This window comes from Coregonus lavaretus (assembly GCF_964263955.1).
Source record: "Coregonus lavaretus genome assembly, chromosome: 8".
NCBI lineage: Eukaryota > Metazoa > Chordata > Actinopteri > Salmoniformes > Salmonidae > Coregonus > Coregonus lavaretus.
In genome coordinates, this window is record NC_139995.1 from 6,982,356 (window position 1) to 7,000,501 (window position 18,146).

Below are 18,146 nucleotides of genomic sequence, written 5' to 3' on the forward strand. Positions count from 1 at the left end.
CTTTCGTCATACGTGACGTAACCATGAACGTAACTAAGACAATAGCGGCTAGCAGCGTCTCTGTTGCGACCTGCAGTGTGGCGTTATTTTATGTTTTTAATTTGTAGACTTAGTTTACAAACATTCTGCCAACCATGGATTTCCAGTGGTTGGTTTTGGACTGATCTTGTTGATCGTGTACATACCCGCTACGAACGGACTAAATAATGAAAACGCTGCTGGCAGCGGAATCCCAATACAGCTGGGAGACTTGGCTGGATGACAGAGTCCCGGACAGAGAAGTGGAGCCGGCCGGCTTCACCCTGGTCAGAGCGGACCGCGATCCTGGTAAGAGAGCGACTCTGTACCCCGACATTGAACTGCTTTCTGTGTCATTGCGACCTTACTATCTGCCCCGTGAGTTCCCCCAATTGTTTGTTACCGTTGTGTACTGTTGATAATCACAAGTTTACTGGAGAACTGAGACCAAGTAGAGACTTTGGACAGGGTGGATATGGTATAATAAAGGCAGTTTATTCAGAGGTAAAGATATCTGGAATCGCGTGCACGGACTCGTTCGTCAAACTCTTAGGGAGAAGAGAGCCCCGAAAACATTGTGTGCAGACATTTTATACAATAAATGATGTAGGTTGAATCTAGTAGTTCTGATCTTCTGATTGGTCCTGATGAGTTGGGCGAGGTCCCCTCCACTGTTGCATTGGCTCTGAGTCGGGTTCTCTGTCTTCAAATGTTCAGCCTAAAGAGAGGGGATTTTTGTGTGTGTGTGTGTGTGTGTTTAACAGTGATGATGTGTGTGTGTGTGTGTGTTATCAGTGATGATGTGTGTGTGTGTGTGTGTGTGTGTGTGTCCTCAGAGCAAGAACTCGTGAGTTGGAAGAACTGAGAGACCTATGGCGTGGGTGTTGTCCTTGGCCACCTGCTGACAAGGCTGACAAGATAGGACTCTTTTGTCCATTGTTATAGGATAGGAACAGCATTGATTGAAAACAAACGCCCAACACAAAATGGGTCATGCACAAGATTTTAGTCAGACCAAGCTATAACATTATATATTTACTACGACAGTACATTCAACCAAAAGCTAATATAACAAAGGCATCAGAGATTATTTATAATCTGTCACAGAAACTGGAATCCATCTCCCCAGATCAGTCAATAAATGCTTCTGGTATTGACTTATATGCTGCCCCTGTCTTCATGTTGTTGCTGGACATATCTTTTTTAAAATGTGTGTAGGTCACCTAAATCATCAGAAAAATTGCCCCTCCTGAGAATTTTTTCAGGAGCCGCCACTGTTCCCTACATCAGGGTTACCCTGGGCCCCCCTTGGGTGCTAGTTTTGGTTTTTGCCCTAGCACTACACAGCTGATTCAAATAACCTTCTCATCCTCACGCTTTATTATTTGAATCAGCTGTGTAGTGCTAGCGCAAAAAACAAAAGTGCACCCAGGGGTTTGGGAAACCCTGCCCTGCCCTACATAATGCATTACTTTTGACCAGGGCCCTATGTGCCCAAAAGCAGTGCACTTTATAGGGAATAGGGTGCCATTTGGGACTCAGCCAATGTCTGCAGGTCTGCAAGCATGGATGAGCACAACAGACACAAGTATTTTAAATCAACACGGCTATACGACTACACTGAACGCTCTACATCACGTGTTAAACTCATTCCACGGAGGGCTGAGTGTCTGCGGAGATTTGCTCCTCCCTTGTACTTGATTGATGAATTACGGTCACTAATTAGTAAAGATCTAGTTTTCTAGGTCTTAATTGAAAGGAAAAACCAAAGACCCACAGACACTAGGCCATCCATGGAATGAGTTTGACACCCCTGCTCTACATTATTGATATGCAATTTGATTGTCAGTATAGTATCAATAAATTATTAAGGAATTGAAAATTGTTGAGTGATGGAGGACATTGAAGCGGAGCCATGAACCTGACAAACAAAGCAAGGCAGGGAGCATCAACTTGGTCTAGGTGAAAGCAAGCTTCAATCTATTCAAAAAACCTGCAGCCAGTTGGCCCTTATGTCATGATCCAGCTATTAAGGGAAACAGTTCGGCTTACCAAACTATAGCCCGGTTCACCCCTGAGACTCCAGCCTGCAGCATTGGTTTGCCTGGACATTACCAGAACCCTCTAAATTCGGGGGTGGACAACTAGCCATTGCATAACCCCAGAACTAATTTCCTGTTTTTTTTTTACATTAGTTCTGGAATAGTTTGTTCCAATGCAAGACTGATAACACCCTAACCCAGGGATGATCAACTAGTCCCATAACCCCCTAACTCAGGGGATAGTGCAGCACAGCTGGTTTTCATCTGTCCCTGGCACCTCTCTTATCCATTAATGCTACGAATAACCCAAAATATTGCCTGGGTTTCCAGGTCTAAATCAGTCACTGTTCCAAAGGGAGGAGTGAAACCTAGCAGACACAGAGGCCCTCAAGGACTGTCGTAGTGCTCACCTGTTCAAGTAGCCACTCAGTCGGGTAAGCCAAGAACAGTGGCGGCTCCTGAAAAAATTCTCAGGAGGGGCAATTTTTCTGATGATTTAGGTGACCTACACACATTTTAAAAAAGATATGTCCAGCAACAACATGAAGACAGGGGCAGCATATAAGTCAATACCAGAAGCATTTATTGACTGATCTGGGGAGATGGATTCCAGTTTCTGTGACAGATTATAAATAATCTCTGATGCCTTTGTTATATTAGCTTTTGGTTGAATGTACTGTCGTAGTAAATATATAATGTTATAGCTTGGTCTGACTAAAATCTTGTGCATGACCCATTTTGTGTTGGGCGTTTGTTTTCAATCAATGCTGTTCCTATCCTATAACAATGGACAAAAGAGTCCTATCTTGTCAGCCTTGTCAGCAGGTGGCCAAGGACAACACCCACGCCATAGGTCTCTCAGTTCTTCCAACTCACGAGTTCTTGCTCTGAGGACACACACACACACACACACACACACATCATCACTGATAACACACACACACACACACATCATCACTGTTAAACACACACACACACACACACAAAAATCCCCTCTCTTTAGGCTGAACATTTGAAGACAGAGAACCCGACTCAGAGCCAATGCAACAGTGGAGGGGACCTCGCCCAACTCATCAGGACCAATCAGAAGATCAGAACTACTAGATTCAACCTACATCATTTATTGTATAAAATGTCTGCACACAATGTTTTCGGGGCTCTCTTCTCCCTAAGAGTTTGACGAACGAGTCCGTGCACGCGATTCCAGATATCTTTACCTCTGAATAAACTGCCTTTATTATACCATATCCACCCTGTCCAAAGTCTCTACTTGGTCTCAGTTCTCCAGTAAACTTGTGATTATCAACAGTACACAACGGTAACAAACAATTGGGGGAACTCACGGGGCAGATAGTAAGGTCGCAATGACACAGAAAGCAGTTCAATGTCGGGGTACAGAGTCGCTCTCTTACCAGGATCGCGGTCCGCTCTGACCAGGGTGAAGCCGGCCGGCTCCACTTCTCTGTCCGGGACTCTGTCATCCAGCCAAGTCTCCCAGCTGTATTGGGATTCCGCTGCCAGCAGCGTTTTCATTATTTAGTCCGTTCGTAGCGGGTATGTACACGATCAACAAGATCAGTCCAAAACCAACCACTGGAAATCCATGGTTGGCAGAATGTTTGTAAACTAAGTCTACAAATTAAAAACATAAAATAACGCCACACTGCAGGTCGCAACAGAGACGCTGCTAGCCGCTATTGTCTTAGTTACGTTCATGGTTACGTCACGTATGACGAAAGCGCGTAAGTGCAAGCCCACAGACACCCATAGAGAATGTATTGAAAGCTTTTAAATTTGAAAAAAATAGATTTTACATGACAGGCTATGAGAGACTTCTGGGCGATTTTCAACTTGACTGAAATCGCCCCAAAAACGGGCGGGGCCATTTGAAGCACGACTTTAGCCTGATTTGACATTTAGTGGCTGGCAGATCAGACGTGAACACTGATAACTACTGTTGCCGTGATATAATTGATTAGAAAAAAAATCCCTTCCTTTTCCCGTTTGGCAGTGCGTCGCCCATATCGCCCTATTGAACAGGCCGTCCCTGGTAGGGAATAGTGTACCATTTGGGACGCAGTCATACAGTACAGTGAGCTATGTTTAGTTGCATGTGGTCTGTGGAAACAGCACATGCATGATTATAATCTGCTTCACTGAACTGAATAGGAGACGATTCATCTCATTGTGAAAGGGGGAAATGATACAAACCCCAACTGACAAGCCATAATACAAAGAACTGATACAATTGATAGGCTCAACTTCTCTGCTTTTTTTATCCCCTTGCTACCACGCTGTAACAGCGTGAAGCGAACCCATGCACATGCGCAGATACTGTGTGTGACTGTGAGAGAGCGAAGTCTTGCATCTCGCTCATCTCAATATCTCCGGTGCTGCTCGTGGCAATGTCATTTCGCTGAGTCTACCTTTAATTCAATTTTCAGCTTATTTTTTATTTTCTTTACATATTGTATTGTATGCAAATTCATCATTGCATTTTTATACTCCAACTCCAAAGAGGACACCCAGCAGCAACAGTTGGCAACATGTGCTAATTTCATCCACATGATATACAAGAACACCTTTCTCTAACGTCTCACTGTCCTGTGTGTTTTGGCGCAAGCCAATCACGCATGTAGGACAAATGAAGTGACCAATGGCGGATTTCCACCTAGGTCACCATATTTTATTCAGGAAGCTCGGCGTGCGTACACAGTTACATGCCATTTCGCCACGGGGCCCTATACACAATCCCTGTTTTGTCTGCGTCCCAAATGGCACCCTAGTCACTATATAGTGCACTACTTTGGACCAGAGCCCTATGGGTGAAAATGATCTCCTTGCATGAGGCCAGAAAGCATTCCTTTCCTGTGGTGTTGTTGTGAAGCAAGCAGCCTGGTTTGGATATTGCTGATTGGGGGTGGTGATTGGGAGTAGTTGGGGAGTAAAGCGGTGGTGGCGAGGGTTGCTGTTCAATGCAGGGGAGAATAAGATCTGTGTGTGTGTTGGTGTGTGTGATAGCAAATAACTGTAACTTGTTGCTGAGAAAGAGGAACAGAGGGAGAGAGAGAGAGATGCATGATGCATATGTTTCCTTATGCATGTTGGATGGACACCTATGTCCGTGCATATGTTCAGGTGAAAGAGCAACTAAGACATGGGGTGAAGTCTGTCACACACAGATCAATGCAGCCATCTCTCCTTGAACTCCCAGAACATTGTATTATGCTAAAAGATATATACTGTACACAGTATCTAAAAAGGATTGTTGAGTGCATGGGGATGGATGGAAAGCTATCAAGCAGCACAGTGTGAAAAGGGAATCTCTGAGAGCTCACAAGGAGAGGTGGAGATAGAGAGAGGGAGCAATGGAGAGACGGAAAAGGGAGATGGGAGAGACAGAGGGAGGAATAGAGGGGGAGAGGGGGAGAGAGGAGGAGAGAGGGAGAGAGACAGGCCATGTCGTGATGAGACATGTAGTGCTACAACAGCATTGTTGTTACTGTGAAATGAAGTTGGGTTTATTAACATCTGCTCATGATTATGATGCCACTGCACCAAAATCGGGCTCGCTAAAAAAATCCTCTCCTCTTCTCTCCTCTCGCAGTCAGTCGTTTCCCTCCAAAGGCTTCACAGCAACAAAGCAACAGTGCGAGAGAGCCTGGTAATGGTTGCCATGGCAACCGTCCTGGTAGGTCTGAACCGACCGTTTCTCTCTGGTTGCCTGGTGCACGTTTCAACATATTGAGCCGCTCCTCTCTCTTCCTATCTCTCTTTCTCTCCCTGTCTCTCTCTTTCTCTCCCTATATACCTTTCTCTCCCCCCCTCTTCCTGTGAGCTCACAGATTTCTTGGAAAACAGCAAGTTGTTTGATGATAATACAGATTGGTCTCCATCTGTCTGTCTCTTGCTCTCTCTGTCTCTCTCTCTCTCTCTCTCTCTCTCTCTCTCTCTCTCGCTTCTGTTCTAATGAGATTGTTCAGTTTCATCTGCTACAATAAAGGCGTGAGGAGGAGGAGGGGGCGTCAGGCATGAGGCAGAAACGTGTGCTGGGTCTTTGGTTTCAGATTGGGAGCCGGTGCAGTAGGCTACCGGAGAAAGAAGGAAACATGGGGAAAAAGATGAAGTCGTGGATCAAAGTCAATGTTGAGTCATGTCATCTTCACTTCCTGCTGTGACTGAAGTTGGTAGCATATAGATTTCAAAACAGGTATCAGGTCATAAGCTCAAATCTATTTTGGAATCTACCTGTGACCGAAACATGTAAAAACCCTGAACACAAACCCAGGAATCTATTTTCATATACTACAAAAAAGTTTTAAAAAACTGACTGGCTACTGTGATTAAAACACAACAGAAAAACAATTTCCAACAGTAGCTAGGTTTCCATCCAATTGGCAAAAGATATTCATGCTAATATTCTAGAATCCACATAAAGAAAATATGTGCATTTTCCCACCAGTGGTACACTACATGACCAAAAGTATGTGGACACCTGCTCGTCGAACATCTCATTCCAAAATCATGGGCATTAATATGGAGGTGGTCCCCCCTTTGCTGCCAAAACAGCCTCAACGCTTCTGGGAAGGCTTTCCACTAGATGTTGGAACATTGGTGCGGGGACTTGCTTCCATTCAGCCACAAGAGCATTAGTGAGGTCCGGCACTGATGTTGGGCGATTAGGCTCGCAGTCTGCGTTCCAATTCATCCCAAAGGTGTTCGATGGGGTTGAGGTCAGGGCTCTGTGCAGGCCAGTCAAGTTCTTCCACACCGATCTCGACAAACCATTTCTGTATGGACCTCGCTTTGTGCACGGGGGCATTGTCATGCTGAAACAGGAAAGGGCCTTCCCCAAATGGTTGCCACAAAGTTGGAAGCACAGAATCATCTAGAATGTAATTGTATGCTGTAGCGTTAAGATTTCCCTTCACTGGAACTAAGGGACCTAGCCCGAACCATGAAAAACAGCCCCAGACCATTGGAAAGGTGGCATCCTATGACAGTGCCACGTTGAAAGTTACTGAGCTCTTCATTAAGGCCATTCTACTGCCAATGTTTGTATATGGAGATTGCATGGCAGTGTTCTCGATTTTATACACCTGTCAGCAACGGGTGTGGCTGAAATAGCTGAATCCACTAATTTGAAGGGGTGTCCACGTACTTTTGTATATATAGTGCATGTTTCCACCTATTGTGGATAAAATAGCAGTGCGTGATGAAGTCGTGCACACAAAATGTACTTCATGTACCGAATAAAAATCAAAAGTTCAATGTGTTTCCATTGCATTTTCAACTCTACCGATAGTTTTGTCAAAAACTGTTTTGTTGAATAGCAAATGTGCCTACTCTGGGCTTGACACCTGTGCTCTAGCCAACAGCTCGCAGATACAGTGGGGGTAGATGGGTGATGAGATTATTATGGATAAGAGCTAGAATAGTTTTATTTGTCAAACGACAGTCAAGCATCCATCATCATGTCACCAGAATAACACCCTCGATATTTATAGGAAAGCAGCATCAAGCTCATCACCGTGCACTTTCACCACCCTCTGAAGTTCATCAAAACCATTTTCCTGAGTCGTAATGGGAGGACCATACACCATATCATTGTGTGAATCCAAATTTACTTCGATATGATGGTTATTATATCAATATTTAAGGCGTTTCCACTGCCATTTCCTGCATAATTCATTTTACCACCACAAAAAGATCCCATGTCGAACGAACAAATTATCTGTCGACATTTAAAAAATTACAACGAAACTTCCTATTTCCATCATAGCTGTCGTGATTTTTTTAAATACTATATGACTTTACTCGCATAGAAACTGGATGGAAATGTGGTTACTGACATTCTCGAATATAGAGAATGAGACATAACATTCCTGGTACTCTTTAGGCACTAGATCCTGTTTTCCACAATATTATTCCCCATCTCCCTGCTCATCAGTGGTCGCATGGTGTACTCTCAGCACTGACACGATACCTGACTATACGACAGAGGACTCCAACCTGAACATACAGTTGAAGTCAGAAGTTTACATACACCTTAGCCAAATACATTTAATCCTAGTAAAAATTCCCTGTCTTAGGTCAGTTAGGATCACCACTTTATTTTAAGAATGTGACATTTCAGAATAATAGTAGAGAGAATGATTTATTTCAGCTTTTATTTCTTTCATCACATTCCCAGTGGGTCAGAAGTTCACATACACTCAATTAGTATTTGGTAGCATTGCCTTTAAATTGTTTAACTTGGGTCAAACGTTTCGGGTAGCCTTCCACAAGCTTCCCACAATAAGTTGGGTGAATTTTGGCCCATTTCTCCTGACAGAGCTGGTGTAACTGAGTCAGGTTTGTAGGCCTCCTTGCTCGCACACGCTTTTTCAGTTCTGCCCACAAATGTTATATAGGATTGAGGTCAGGGCTTTGTGATGACCACTCCAATACCTTGACTTTATTGTCCTTAAGCCATTTTGCCACAACTTTGGAAGTATGCTTGGGGTCATTGTCCATTTGGAAGACCTATTTGCGACCAAGCTTTAACTTCCTGACTGATGTCTTGAGATGTTGCTTCAATATATCCACATCATTTTCCTTCCTCATGATGCCATCTATTTTGTGAAGTGCACCAGTCCCTCCTGCAGCAAAGCACCCCCACAGCATGATGCTGCCACCCCCGTGCTTCACGGTTGGGATGGTGTTCTTCGGCTTGCAAGTGTCCCCCTTTTTCCTCCAAACATTACGATGGTCATTATGGCCAACCAGTTCTATTTTTGTTTCATCAGACCAGAGGACATTTCTCCAAAAAGTACAATATTTGTCCCCATGTGCTGTTGCAAACCGTAGTCTGGCTTTTTTATGGCGGTTTAGGAGCAGTGGCGTCTTCCTTGCTGAGCGGCCTTTCAGGTTACAGTGGGGAAAAAAAGTATTTAGTCAGCCACCAATTGTGCAAGTTCTCCCACTTAAAAAGATGAGAGAGGCCTGTAATTTTCATCATAGGTACTCGTCAACTATGACAGACAAAATAATTTTTTTTTAATGAATTTATTTGCAAATTAAGATGGAAAACAAGTATTTGGTCAATAACAAAAGTTTCTCAATACTTTGTTATATACCCTTTGTTGGCAATGACACAGGTCAAACGTTTTCTGTAAGTCTTCACAAGGTTTTCACACACTGTTGCTGGTATTTTGGCCCATTCCTCCATGCAGATCTCCTCTAGAGTAGTGATGTTTTGGGGCTGTCGCTGGGCAACACGGACTTTCAACTCCCTCCAAAGATTTTCTATGGGGTTGAGATCTGGAGACTGGCTAGGCCACTCCAGGACCTTGAAATGCTTCTTACGAAGCCACTCCTTCGTTGCCCGGGCGGTGTGTTTGGGATCATTGTCATGCTGAAAGACCCAGCCACGTTTCATCTTCCACGCCCTTGCTGATGGAAGGAGGTTTTCACTCAAAATTTCACAATACATGGCCCCATTCATTTTTTCCTTTACACGGATCAGTCGTCCTGGTCCCTTTGCAGAAAAACAGCCCCAAAGCATGATGTTTCCACCCCCATGCTTCACAGTAGGTATGGTGTTCTTTGGATGCAACTCAGCATTCTTTGTCCTCCAAACACGACGAGTTTAGTTTTGACCAAAAAGTTATATTTTGGTTTCATCTGACCATATGACATTCTCCCAATCCTCTTCTGGATCATCCAAATGCACTCTAGCAAACTTCAGATGGGCCTGGACATGTACTGGCTTAAGCAGGGGGACACGTCTGGCACTGCAGGATTTGAGTCCCTGGCGGCGTAGTGTGTTACTGATGGTAGGCTTTGTTACTTTGGTCCCAGCTCTCTGCAGGTCATTCACTAGGTCCCCCCGTGTGGTTCTGGGATTTTTGCTCACCGTTCTTGTGATCATTTTGACCCCACGGGGTGAGATCTTGCGTGGAGCCCCAGATCGAGGGAGATTATCAGTGGTCTTGTATGTCTTCCATTTCCTAATAATTGCTCCCACAGTTGATTTCTTCAAACCAAGCTGCTTACCTATTGCAGATTCAGTCTTCCCAGCCTGGTGCAGGTCTACAATTTTGTTTCTGGTGTCCTTTGACAGCTCTTTGGTCTTGGCCATAGTGGAGTTTGGAGTGTGACTGTTTGAGGTTGTGGACAGGTGTCTTTTATACTGATAACAAGTTCAAACAGGTGCCATTAATACAGGTAACGAGTGGAGGACAGAGGAGCCTCTTAAAGAAGAAGTTACAGGTCTGTGGGAGCCAGAAATCTTGCTTGTTTGTAGGTGACCAAATACTTATTTTCCACCATAATTTGCAAATAAATTCATTAAAAATCCTACAATGTGATTTTCTGGAGAAAAAAAATCTCAATTTGTCTGTCATAGTTGGCGTGTACCTATGATGAAAATTACAGGCCTCTCTCATCTTTTTAAGTGGGAGAACTTGCACAATTGGTGGCTGACTAAATACTTTTTTTCCCCACTGTATGTCGATATAGGACTCGTTTTACTATGGATATAAATACTTTTGTACCTGTTTCCTCCAGCATCTTCACAAGATCCTTTGCTGTTGTTCTGGGATTGATTTGCACTTTTCACACCAAAGTACGTTAATCTCTAGGAGACAGAACGTGTCTCCTTCCTGAGCGGTATGACGGCTGTGTGGTCCCATGGTGTTTATACTTGCGTACTATTGTTTGTACAGATGAACGTGGTACCTTCAGGCGTTTGGAAATTTCTCCCAAGGATTAACCAGACTTGTGGAGGTCTACAATTCTTTTTCTGAGGTCTTGGCTGATTTCTTTTGATTTTCCTATGATGTATCAAGCAAAGAGGCACTGAGTAAGGAAGGCCTTGAAATACATCCACAGGTGCACCTCCAATTGACTCAAATGATGTCAATTAGCCTATCAGAAGCTTCTAAAGCCATGACATCATTTTCTGGAATTTTCCAAGCGGTTTAAAGGCACAGTCAACATAGTGTATGTAAACTTCTGACCCACTGGAATTGTGATACAGGGAATTATAAGTGAAATAATCTGTCTGTAAAGAATTGTTGGAAAAATTACTTGTGTCATGCACAAAGTAGATGTCCTAACCGACTTGCCAAAACTATAGTTTGTTAACAAGACATTTGTGGAGTGGTTGAAAAACTAGTTTTAATGACTCCAACCTAAGTGTAACTTCCGACTTCAACTGTACAAATATAAACACCAGAAACAGATGCAAATCTATCCTGGGAAATTTGCTGGGTCATATTTCCTGGGTCATTTGCATGCCACATACACACAGGATCACACTGCATCACACCACGTCCATTTACATACTAACCCGATGACGAAGAAGGACAGTGTGGTTTTTCACCCTGTGGTTTTCACTCTCCCTCAGGCTGTACCCAAAACCGCTCCTTCACTGGCCTGGCGCCGGGGCTGTGGTGGTGGGTGGGAAAACCCTGATGGTGTGTCAGGGCAGCCTGCAGAGTGTGTTTACACTGTGTGTGTGTGTGTTCCGTGTTTATTCCTTGCTACTGTATCTCAGTTCAGATCAGCTCGGACTGTTGATTCACTGACAGAGATGGAGCCTGCCTGGTCACAGAACATGAATCATTTAGTCACCAGAGCAGCGCTGGAAATGTCACGTCTCATGACGATGCACCATACCTCAGTGCCCCAGCAGTCACACTGTTTACATTACACCAACCTGAGTTAAGAGGAGGAGGAAGTCTTGAGTAAAGAGAAACTGAGATTTGGATACCACAGCAGCAGGGGTTGTTCGTGAAGGAAGGGAGAGACACTGATACTATCAATGACCAATCCGATGACTGGGCTGAGAAAATTAAGACATAACATAACAAAGCTTAACTTGAGGAGTCAAGAGACACTAGTCTCTTCATTCATCTAGTGTCTTGATTCTTTAAGTTAAGCTTATTGAAAACAGTTTTGAAGTAAAACTGTGACTGACTCCATTATTTCCATTAGTGAGCATTATTTTCTTGGTCACCCAGTTCCTGTAATTCCAGTTTCATTCCTTATTTGAGTTTTCCCAGAAACAGGAATCTGCTTTCTCACAGGGAAAAAAAATGAGTGCTGACTCGACCTTGACTGTCAAATGGGAGTCCACATAAGCAGAACTTATTTTGTAGTGTTTCCATTCCTCTAGGGCCAGTTTCCAGGACAGATATTAAGACTAGTCCTGGATTAAACAACATTCTGAAAAGCCATTTTAGCCCAGGGCTAGGCGTTATCTGTATCTGTGAAACTGGCCTCCAAAAGTTTGACTTGAATACATTCTATTTCTGGTGTTTTGTCAGCAAATACACAGGCCTAAACTTACCAATAAAGCAACACAGGGGCGTCATGCATCCATTATTTTAGAGGTAGCACGAAGTACGTGAGGATGGAGGAAGTTGGAGAATTTAGCATTTAGCAAACACCTGAAACAGCTTTTTCTTGCAATCTAGTGCCATAATCATTATGCCTAATTCTATGTAAAAAAAAAAAATAAGAGAACAAAAAAGTAAATTGTTCTGCATAGGTTATCTAAGCATGCCTTTTTACCTGTTCAATTTTCATTTGAATGAGGGTGTCATTCTGACTGTTGTAAATACCACATTTCAATATAGGCTACTGCACTAACATGCCTAGGATATTACATCCAAATTACAACACACTACATGGGATCATAACACACATCATACATTTGTAAATATGTTTGTAATGAATTAATTTCTATGTAATTTTTTACCTACAATATTTTTTTTCTTTTAAGAATGAACAATTAATATAGCTAATTCATATCATTAGAATCCACCACAGCGTTAAAGATTGAAGCTGGCAAGTCATTTTGTTTGTTTGGCTAGCTAGCTAACGTTAGCTGGCTAGCTGTTTTGATTCGAATGCCAACCAGTGTCCGGAGGTTGAGGAGGGTGAGAAGCCGAAAGCAAGCCGGCAGAGGTGTGCAATGATGAGGATCATAGGGAGAATCAAGTTATAAGGCTGCTCTTTAATTATTATTGAAATGTGGTGTGCTTTATGGCGCCATGTTACTGACATAGCATCATCCAAGTGGGTGCTTCATTTTGACAGCGAGACATCTTGATGAGACCACGCTTCCTGCCTGCCTACAGACTTTTTCTCCCCGCTTGACCACCTCCCTCAGTAATTGCTTGCTTTTCTAAAGTCTAGTTAGACAAGCTACTCTAACTTGTTTGATAGCCTGAAATGGCTTTGTAGCTAGTTATGAGGTTGCTAGGTGGATAGTATTACGGAGAAACAATGAAACATTTTTTATGATTTTATTCATCAAGAAGGAATCAATAGGCTACATAGCTTGATGAAATTAATTTGCAAACATGCCCATCATCGGCAGCTCAAATCAAACGCTGTATGTCACTCTACTACAATCTCTCTCCTCCTCCACTGACGATACTGTCTGCATGCACCTGTATCTAGTGTCCTGCCTAGCATACCTTTTCTCTGTGGTGCACCTTGGAAGGAACCACTTACTAGGGAGAATATAATACATTTCTGTGATGAGTGTGATAGAAGGAGTCAGGCGCAAGAGGGTAAATCACCGAATATAGAGTTTATTCCTTTCCGTCACAGTTGTGCTGGATGGGCACAGGGGAAACTCTCTACCCTGGCAATCACGGTACGGAAATACTCCAAACGATATACAAGCATTGGGGAAAATAACTCTACCCCGGCAATACAATAAGAGAGTAGCTCAACCGAGCTACTCTACTCTCACATGGAACAATCACCCACACAGACAAGGGAGCAGAGGGAACACTTATACACAGACTAATGAGGGGATGAGAACCAGGTGTGTGTGATTAACAAGACAAGACAAGTGGAGTGATGATAATGGCAGCGGCAGTGGTTAGTAAGCCGGTGACGACGAACGCCGAAGCCTGCCCAAACAAGGAGGGGAGGCAGCCTTCGTGGAAGTCGTGACAATTTCAGGCTATCAATCAAAGTCTGTGTGCCCCCTCCACAAAATACCGCAGACTTTTTATAAATAATTATGATAAAACGTGGGCTTAAAAATTAAGTTTAGTCATTCATTTAACATCTGAAAGAAGAAAAAAACATCTGAGGGGGCACGTACCTTTGTGCCCCCTATGGGCATGACGCCTCTGACACAGCACCATTTGGGCGGCAACATAGAATTATCCAACATCCATCACAATAAACACTGTAAACTTCTTAATTAACTTCTTCAGAATCTTTATTACAAGATATTAGGCTACTGTACAAATCAGTGAGATCATAGTACAGTACAGTACAGTACAGCATACGTAATGTTAAGACTGTTCTGGAGGATAGTCATTCAAAGCAGTATTTGAGGTGTTCTAGAATACAATAGATCATCTTCAGAACGTTGCCATGCATGATTCAATTTCTGCCATGCATCAGTTGGTAATTCAGTGGTAAGAAAGAGCCCTGAACAACAGCAACAACAGAAGAATAACAAAATTGTTACAATTAAACGTATAGAAAGCACAACATAAACAACAAAGTTGTCTGGTTATCCCTCATGATATTTGGCACACAGGACAATGCGCAATGCAATAGAAATAGTTTATCAATAGGGAGTGTGTACAGTTATATTTAACAATCCAAACTTTAGGCCTCTTGGCCCCTTACAGACAAGTGATGTACAGTACTGTATAATGTGTATAAATTACTCTATAGCTGCAAAGGATGGTAACAAAAACTGATCAGGCGATATCAACATTTATAAGAAGTAAAAAAAAGGAAAAATCACTTTAATTAATTCTGCCATCGTAATTCTCTACATACAAAACTCTCCCTCAGTCAGGCCTTGAGCACTGCAAAAGACTTATCCAAAGGGTCAATAAATAAGGTCTCTTTATACAGACACATTACGTTAGATTACAACAAACCATTTCACTGCTTCTATTCTCAGCTGTGCAACAAAACGTTAGCCTGGTCTCAGATCTGTTCGTGCTGTCTTGCCAGGTCCACATCACGACTCATTGTCACGCCAAACATGAGAATTCCACAAGGAGTTGACAAGAGAGCAGAAATCGACTGGCACACAGGCTAACAGAACGTGGGGCTACAGATGTAGGATCTTAATTTGAGCCAGTTTGCTACAGCAGGAAAATAATCCTGCAGCAACAGGAAATGTTAATTCTTATGTGGATTATAATGAATGGAGACTTGTAGGGGTTGACAGATTTTTCATTAGGGAAAATCAAGTGTGAAATTTCAAAGTGGAAATTACTAACTTCAGATGCCCTTTTAAACCTCAAATACACTACAAGTTTTACTGCAACAGGGTGATCAAATTAAGATCCTACATCTGTACCATTTGTTATTTACAAGTTATTTATATGATTTATTTGTTTGCACTTGTCTTTAGAAGAATCAAGAGCAGAAAGAATGGTAATGTAATATCATATGGTTTGATTGATATAAGAGTGTGTGTGTGCTTTAGTTTATTAGATCATGTCTATAGTTTGTTCCCTGATTTCTGCGCCTGTTCGACAGCATTGTCTCCTTCTACCGCTGGAACCTTATCTTCCTCCTCTCCTCTTCCTCCTTCTCATCTTCCTCCTTCTCCTCTTCCTCAACTCCTCTTCCTCCTTGATCCACATCCTCTCCTGGTCACATGGTTTAGACCCTCCTCCTTGAGAGCTATCCCCTCCGGCAGGGTTTTGATCCATCCCTACTCTAACACACCTAATGCTATGAATTAGCTGCTACCCAGGACCGTGAAAATACAGTTTTTAGACTGCTACACTTGTTGGTCGCCTGCTTAGGAGTTTTCTACGACCAATAATTGACTAGTGTAAAATGTGTAGGGCTTTAGCAAAACCCTGCTGCTCACCCAGTAGCTCTCTAGGTGGAAGGTTGGTCATCCTTGTTTTAGACAAGCTCTATGGGCGTAAACCCTGGCATGACACCATTCACCTGGGCCTCTGTATCCATTACCGTCTCTGTCTCTATCTCTGTGTCTGTCTCTGTCTTCATCTCTGTCTTGGCTGCTTCCCCATCCTGCCAGTATAAGTCCCAGGAGATCACCATCGTGAGGACGGGGAGAGGGTCTGGAAGTGCTTGCTGCCACATGGGATAAAAGTGCTTATATACAGTGTCTTTGGATTAAAACTGTTAATTTCGAATAGAAAATTAGAATCAATGTCTTTTGGGCGGCCGGGGGTGGTGTGTTTAAGCCTCCGTCTGTGTTTTCTCTGTCCCGTTTTTCTGCGCCTCGTCAACGCCACTCTCATCCTCGACGACTGTGAAGAACATGAGAGAGACGATGATGAGGAGGAGGGTTGACACGTTATCACATCTAAGAATCTAATCTTTAATTGATATGAATGCATGGAACTCATGCACTGGGCTACAGCACTGCACGGAAGGAGAGAGAGAGAGAGAGAGAGAGAGAGAGAGAGAGAGAGAGAGAGAGAGAGAGAGAGAGAGAGAGATGCTGTGTGTGTTCATTTGCAAATGTTTTAGATGAGTTGTATATAACACATTTCAAGTTTATTTAATTGGTCATGCACAACACACACATGCATGCACACACAAACAAACACCCACCCACCCACACACACACACACAAGAATAAGACACACAGAATATATTCTACAATCCTATAGAATCGCACCATGCATGTGGGTTGGAATATTCAGTGAAACAGCATGGCAACACTTAGCCAAGTAAAACTCTAATCCACGATGTGTGCTATTCTTTGAGTGCTGAAATCCATCGTTTTTTATAAAAACTTAATTTTATGTGATGTCTGAACCTCCAGTCCGGCCACACTAGTCGCCGGTCAACTCCGTTGATGTGAAGTACATTGTGGAACTGAGTTTTACACATGGACCTAGAGGCATTTGACAGCAGCACGCACGCACTGCGCATCCAAACGTCTTCTTAAAAACCATTGATCCCATACCATATTCATCAGAATAAACTTCCCATTGAATTGCCGATAGCCTACCATTATTTCCCATCCAATGTTGAGTAAATGGACAATGGAGACATCCCCATAACACATCCCCATAACACAACTGAAAATACTTTGATCGTCATAGTTACCTCGTTTGCTTCTGCCTATCTGTCCAAGTTTGGGCGGGCGTTTGCCCCCCTGCGAGCCGCTGAAGAAGTTGTTGGTGTCTTGTAGGCGACAGGTGAAGGAAAGGTGTCCCTCATCGTCCTCATTTCCATAATTACTCATTTCGTCTTGTAGTACTTCAGACATTTCCAACTGCGTCTCAATAACCAACCAAGGCGCACAATCGAAAAATATGAAGATCTGCTCGACTTTAGGACCACTACCGTGGCGTTATAAAAGCTTGTAACCGCTTATAACGCAGGACAACAACAATATAACCTAGGCTACTATCTGGCTGTCCAGTCCTGCTGTCTGTTTACCTCGAAGGCATGTGTCTCCTCTAGTGCGCAACTAACGGATTGATCCAAAGAAATTCCTCAATTTCCCCCTTCGGAAAGCTTCGGCAACATTATTCAAATTTTCCAATGGGTTCTGCTGTGCGTATTGCTTTGGAAACGCCAGGAGCATGTAGATATTGCTGCGGTTGTACGCCTTATTCTATGGTTTCGAGCTGCTAGACCGTCGCACGGAAAATGTGAAGAAGAAATGCAAATTGGGGAGAGATGCAAAACACGGATCCCAGGGCGACGAGAGAGAGAGAGAGAGAGAGAGAGAGAGAGAGAGAGAGAGAGAGAGAGAGAGAGAGAGAGAGAGAGAGAGAGAGAGAGAGAGAGAGAGAGAGAGAGAGAGAGAGGCAGAGAGAGGCAGAGCTGAGCGTGCGGAGCTGGATGACGCTGCAGCCACAGTCTTCTGCAGCCCACAGCAGATACAGAACAGAGACGATTCCACCGACTGACTGACGGACTGATGTTTCATCCGCCAGCTGGGATCTAGCTGGAATCCAAATGACACTAGAATAGTATTTTATTATAGGCTATATGGTCGACTGGAAGACTAAATATTGAGATATTTGTATTCAATATTGATTCATACATTTTTATTGCATGTTCATCAACATATTAAAGAACAAAGGCAGGATGATTCACATCTTG

General features: G+C 43.2%; 1 protein-coding gene across 1 annotated transcript; it reads right to left on the reverse strand.

The window, feature by feature from the left end:
- Positions 1-16,259: 16,259 nt before the first annotated feature.
- On the reverse strand, positions 16,260-17,301 carry LOC311133654 (calcium/calmodulin-dependent protein kinase II inhibitor 2-like; the record flags this gene model as incomplete). The annotated part of the gene is made up of 2 exons (XM_084167185.1): positions 16,260-16,330; positions 17,139-17,301. The coding sequence occupies 2 exons, from the start codon at positions 17,299-17,301 to the stop codon at positions 16,260-16,262; spliced, it is 234 nt and encodes a 77-aa protein (XP_084023311.1).
- Between the last annotated feature and the right edge of the window lie 845 nt (positions 17,302-18,146).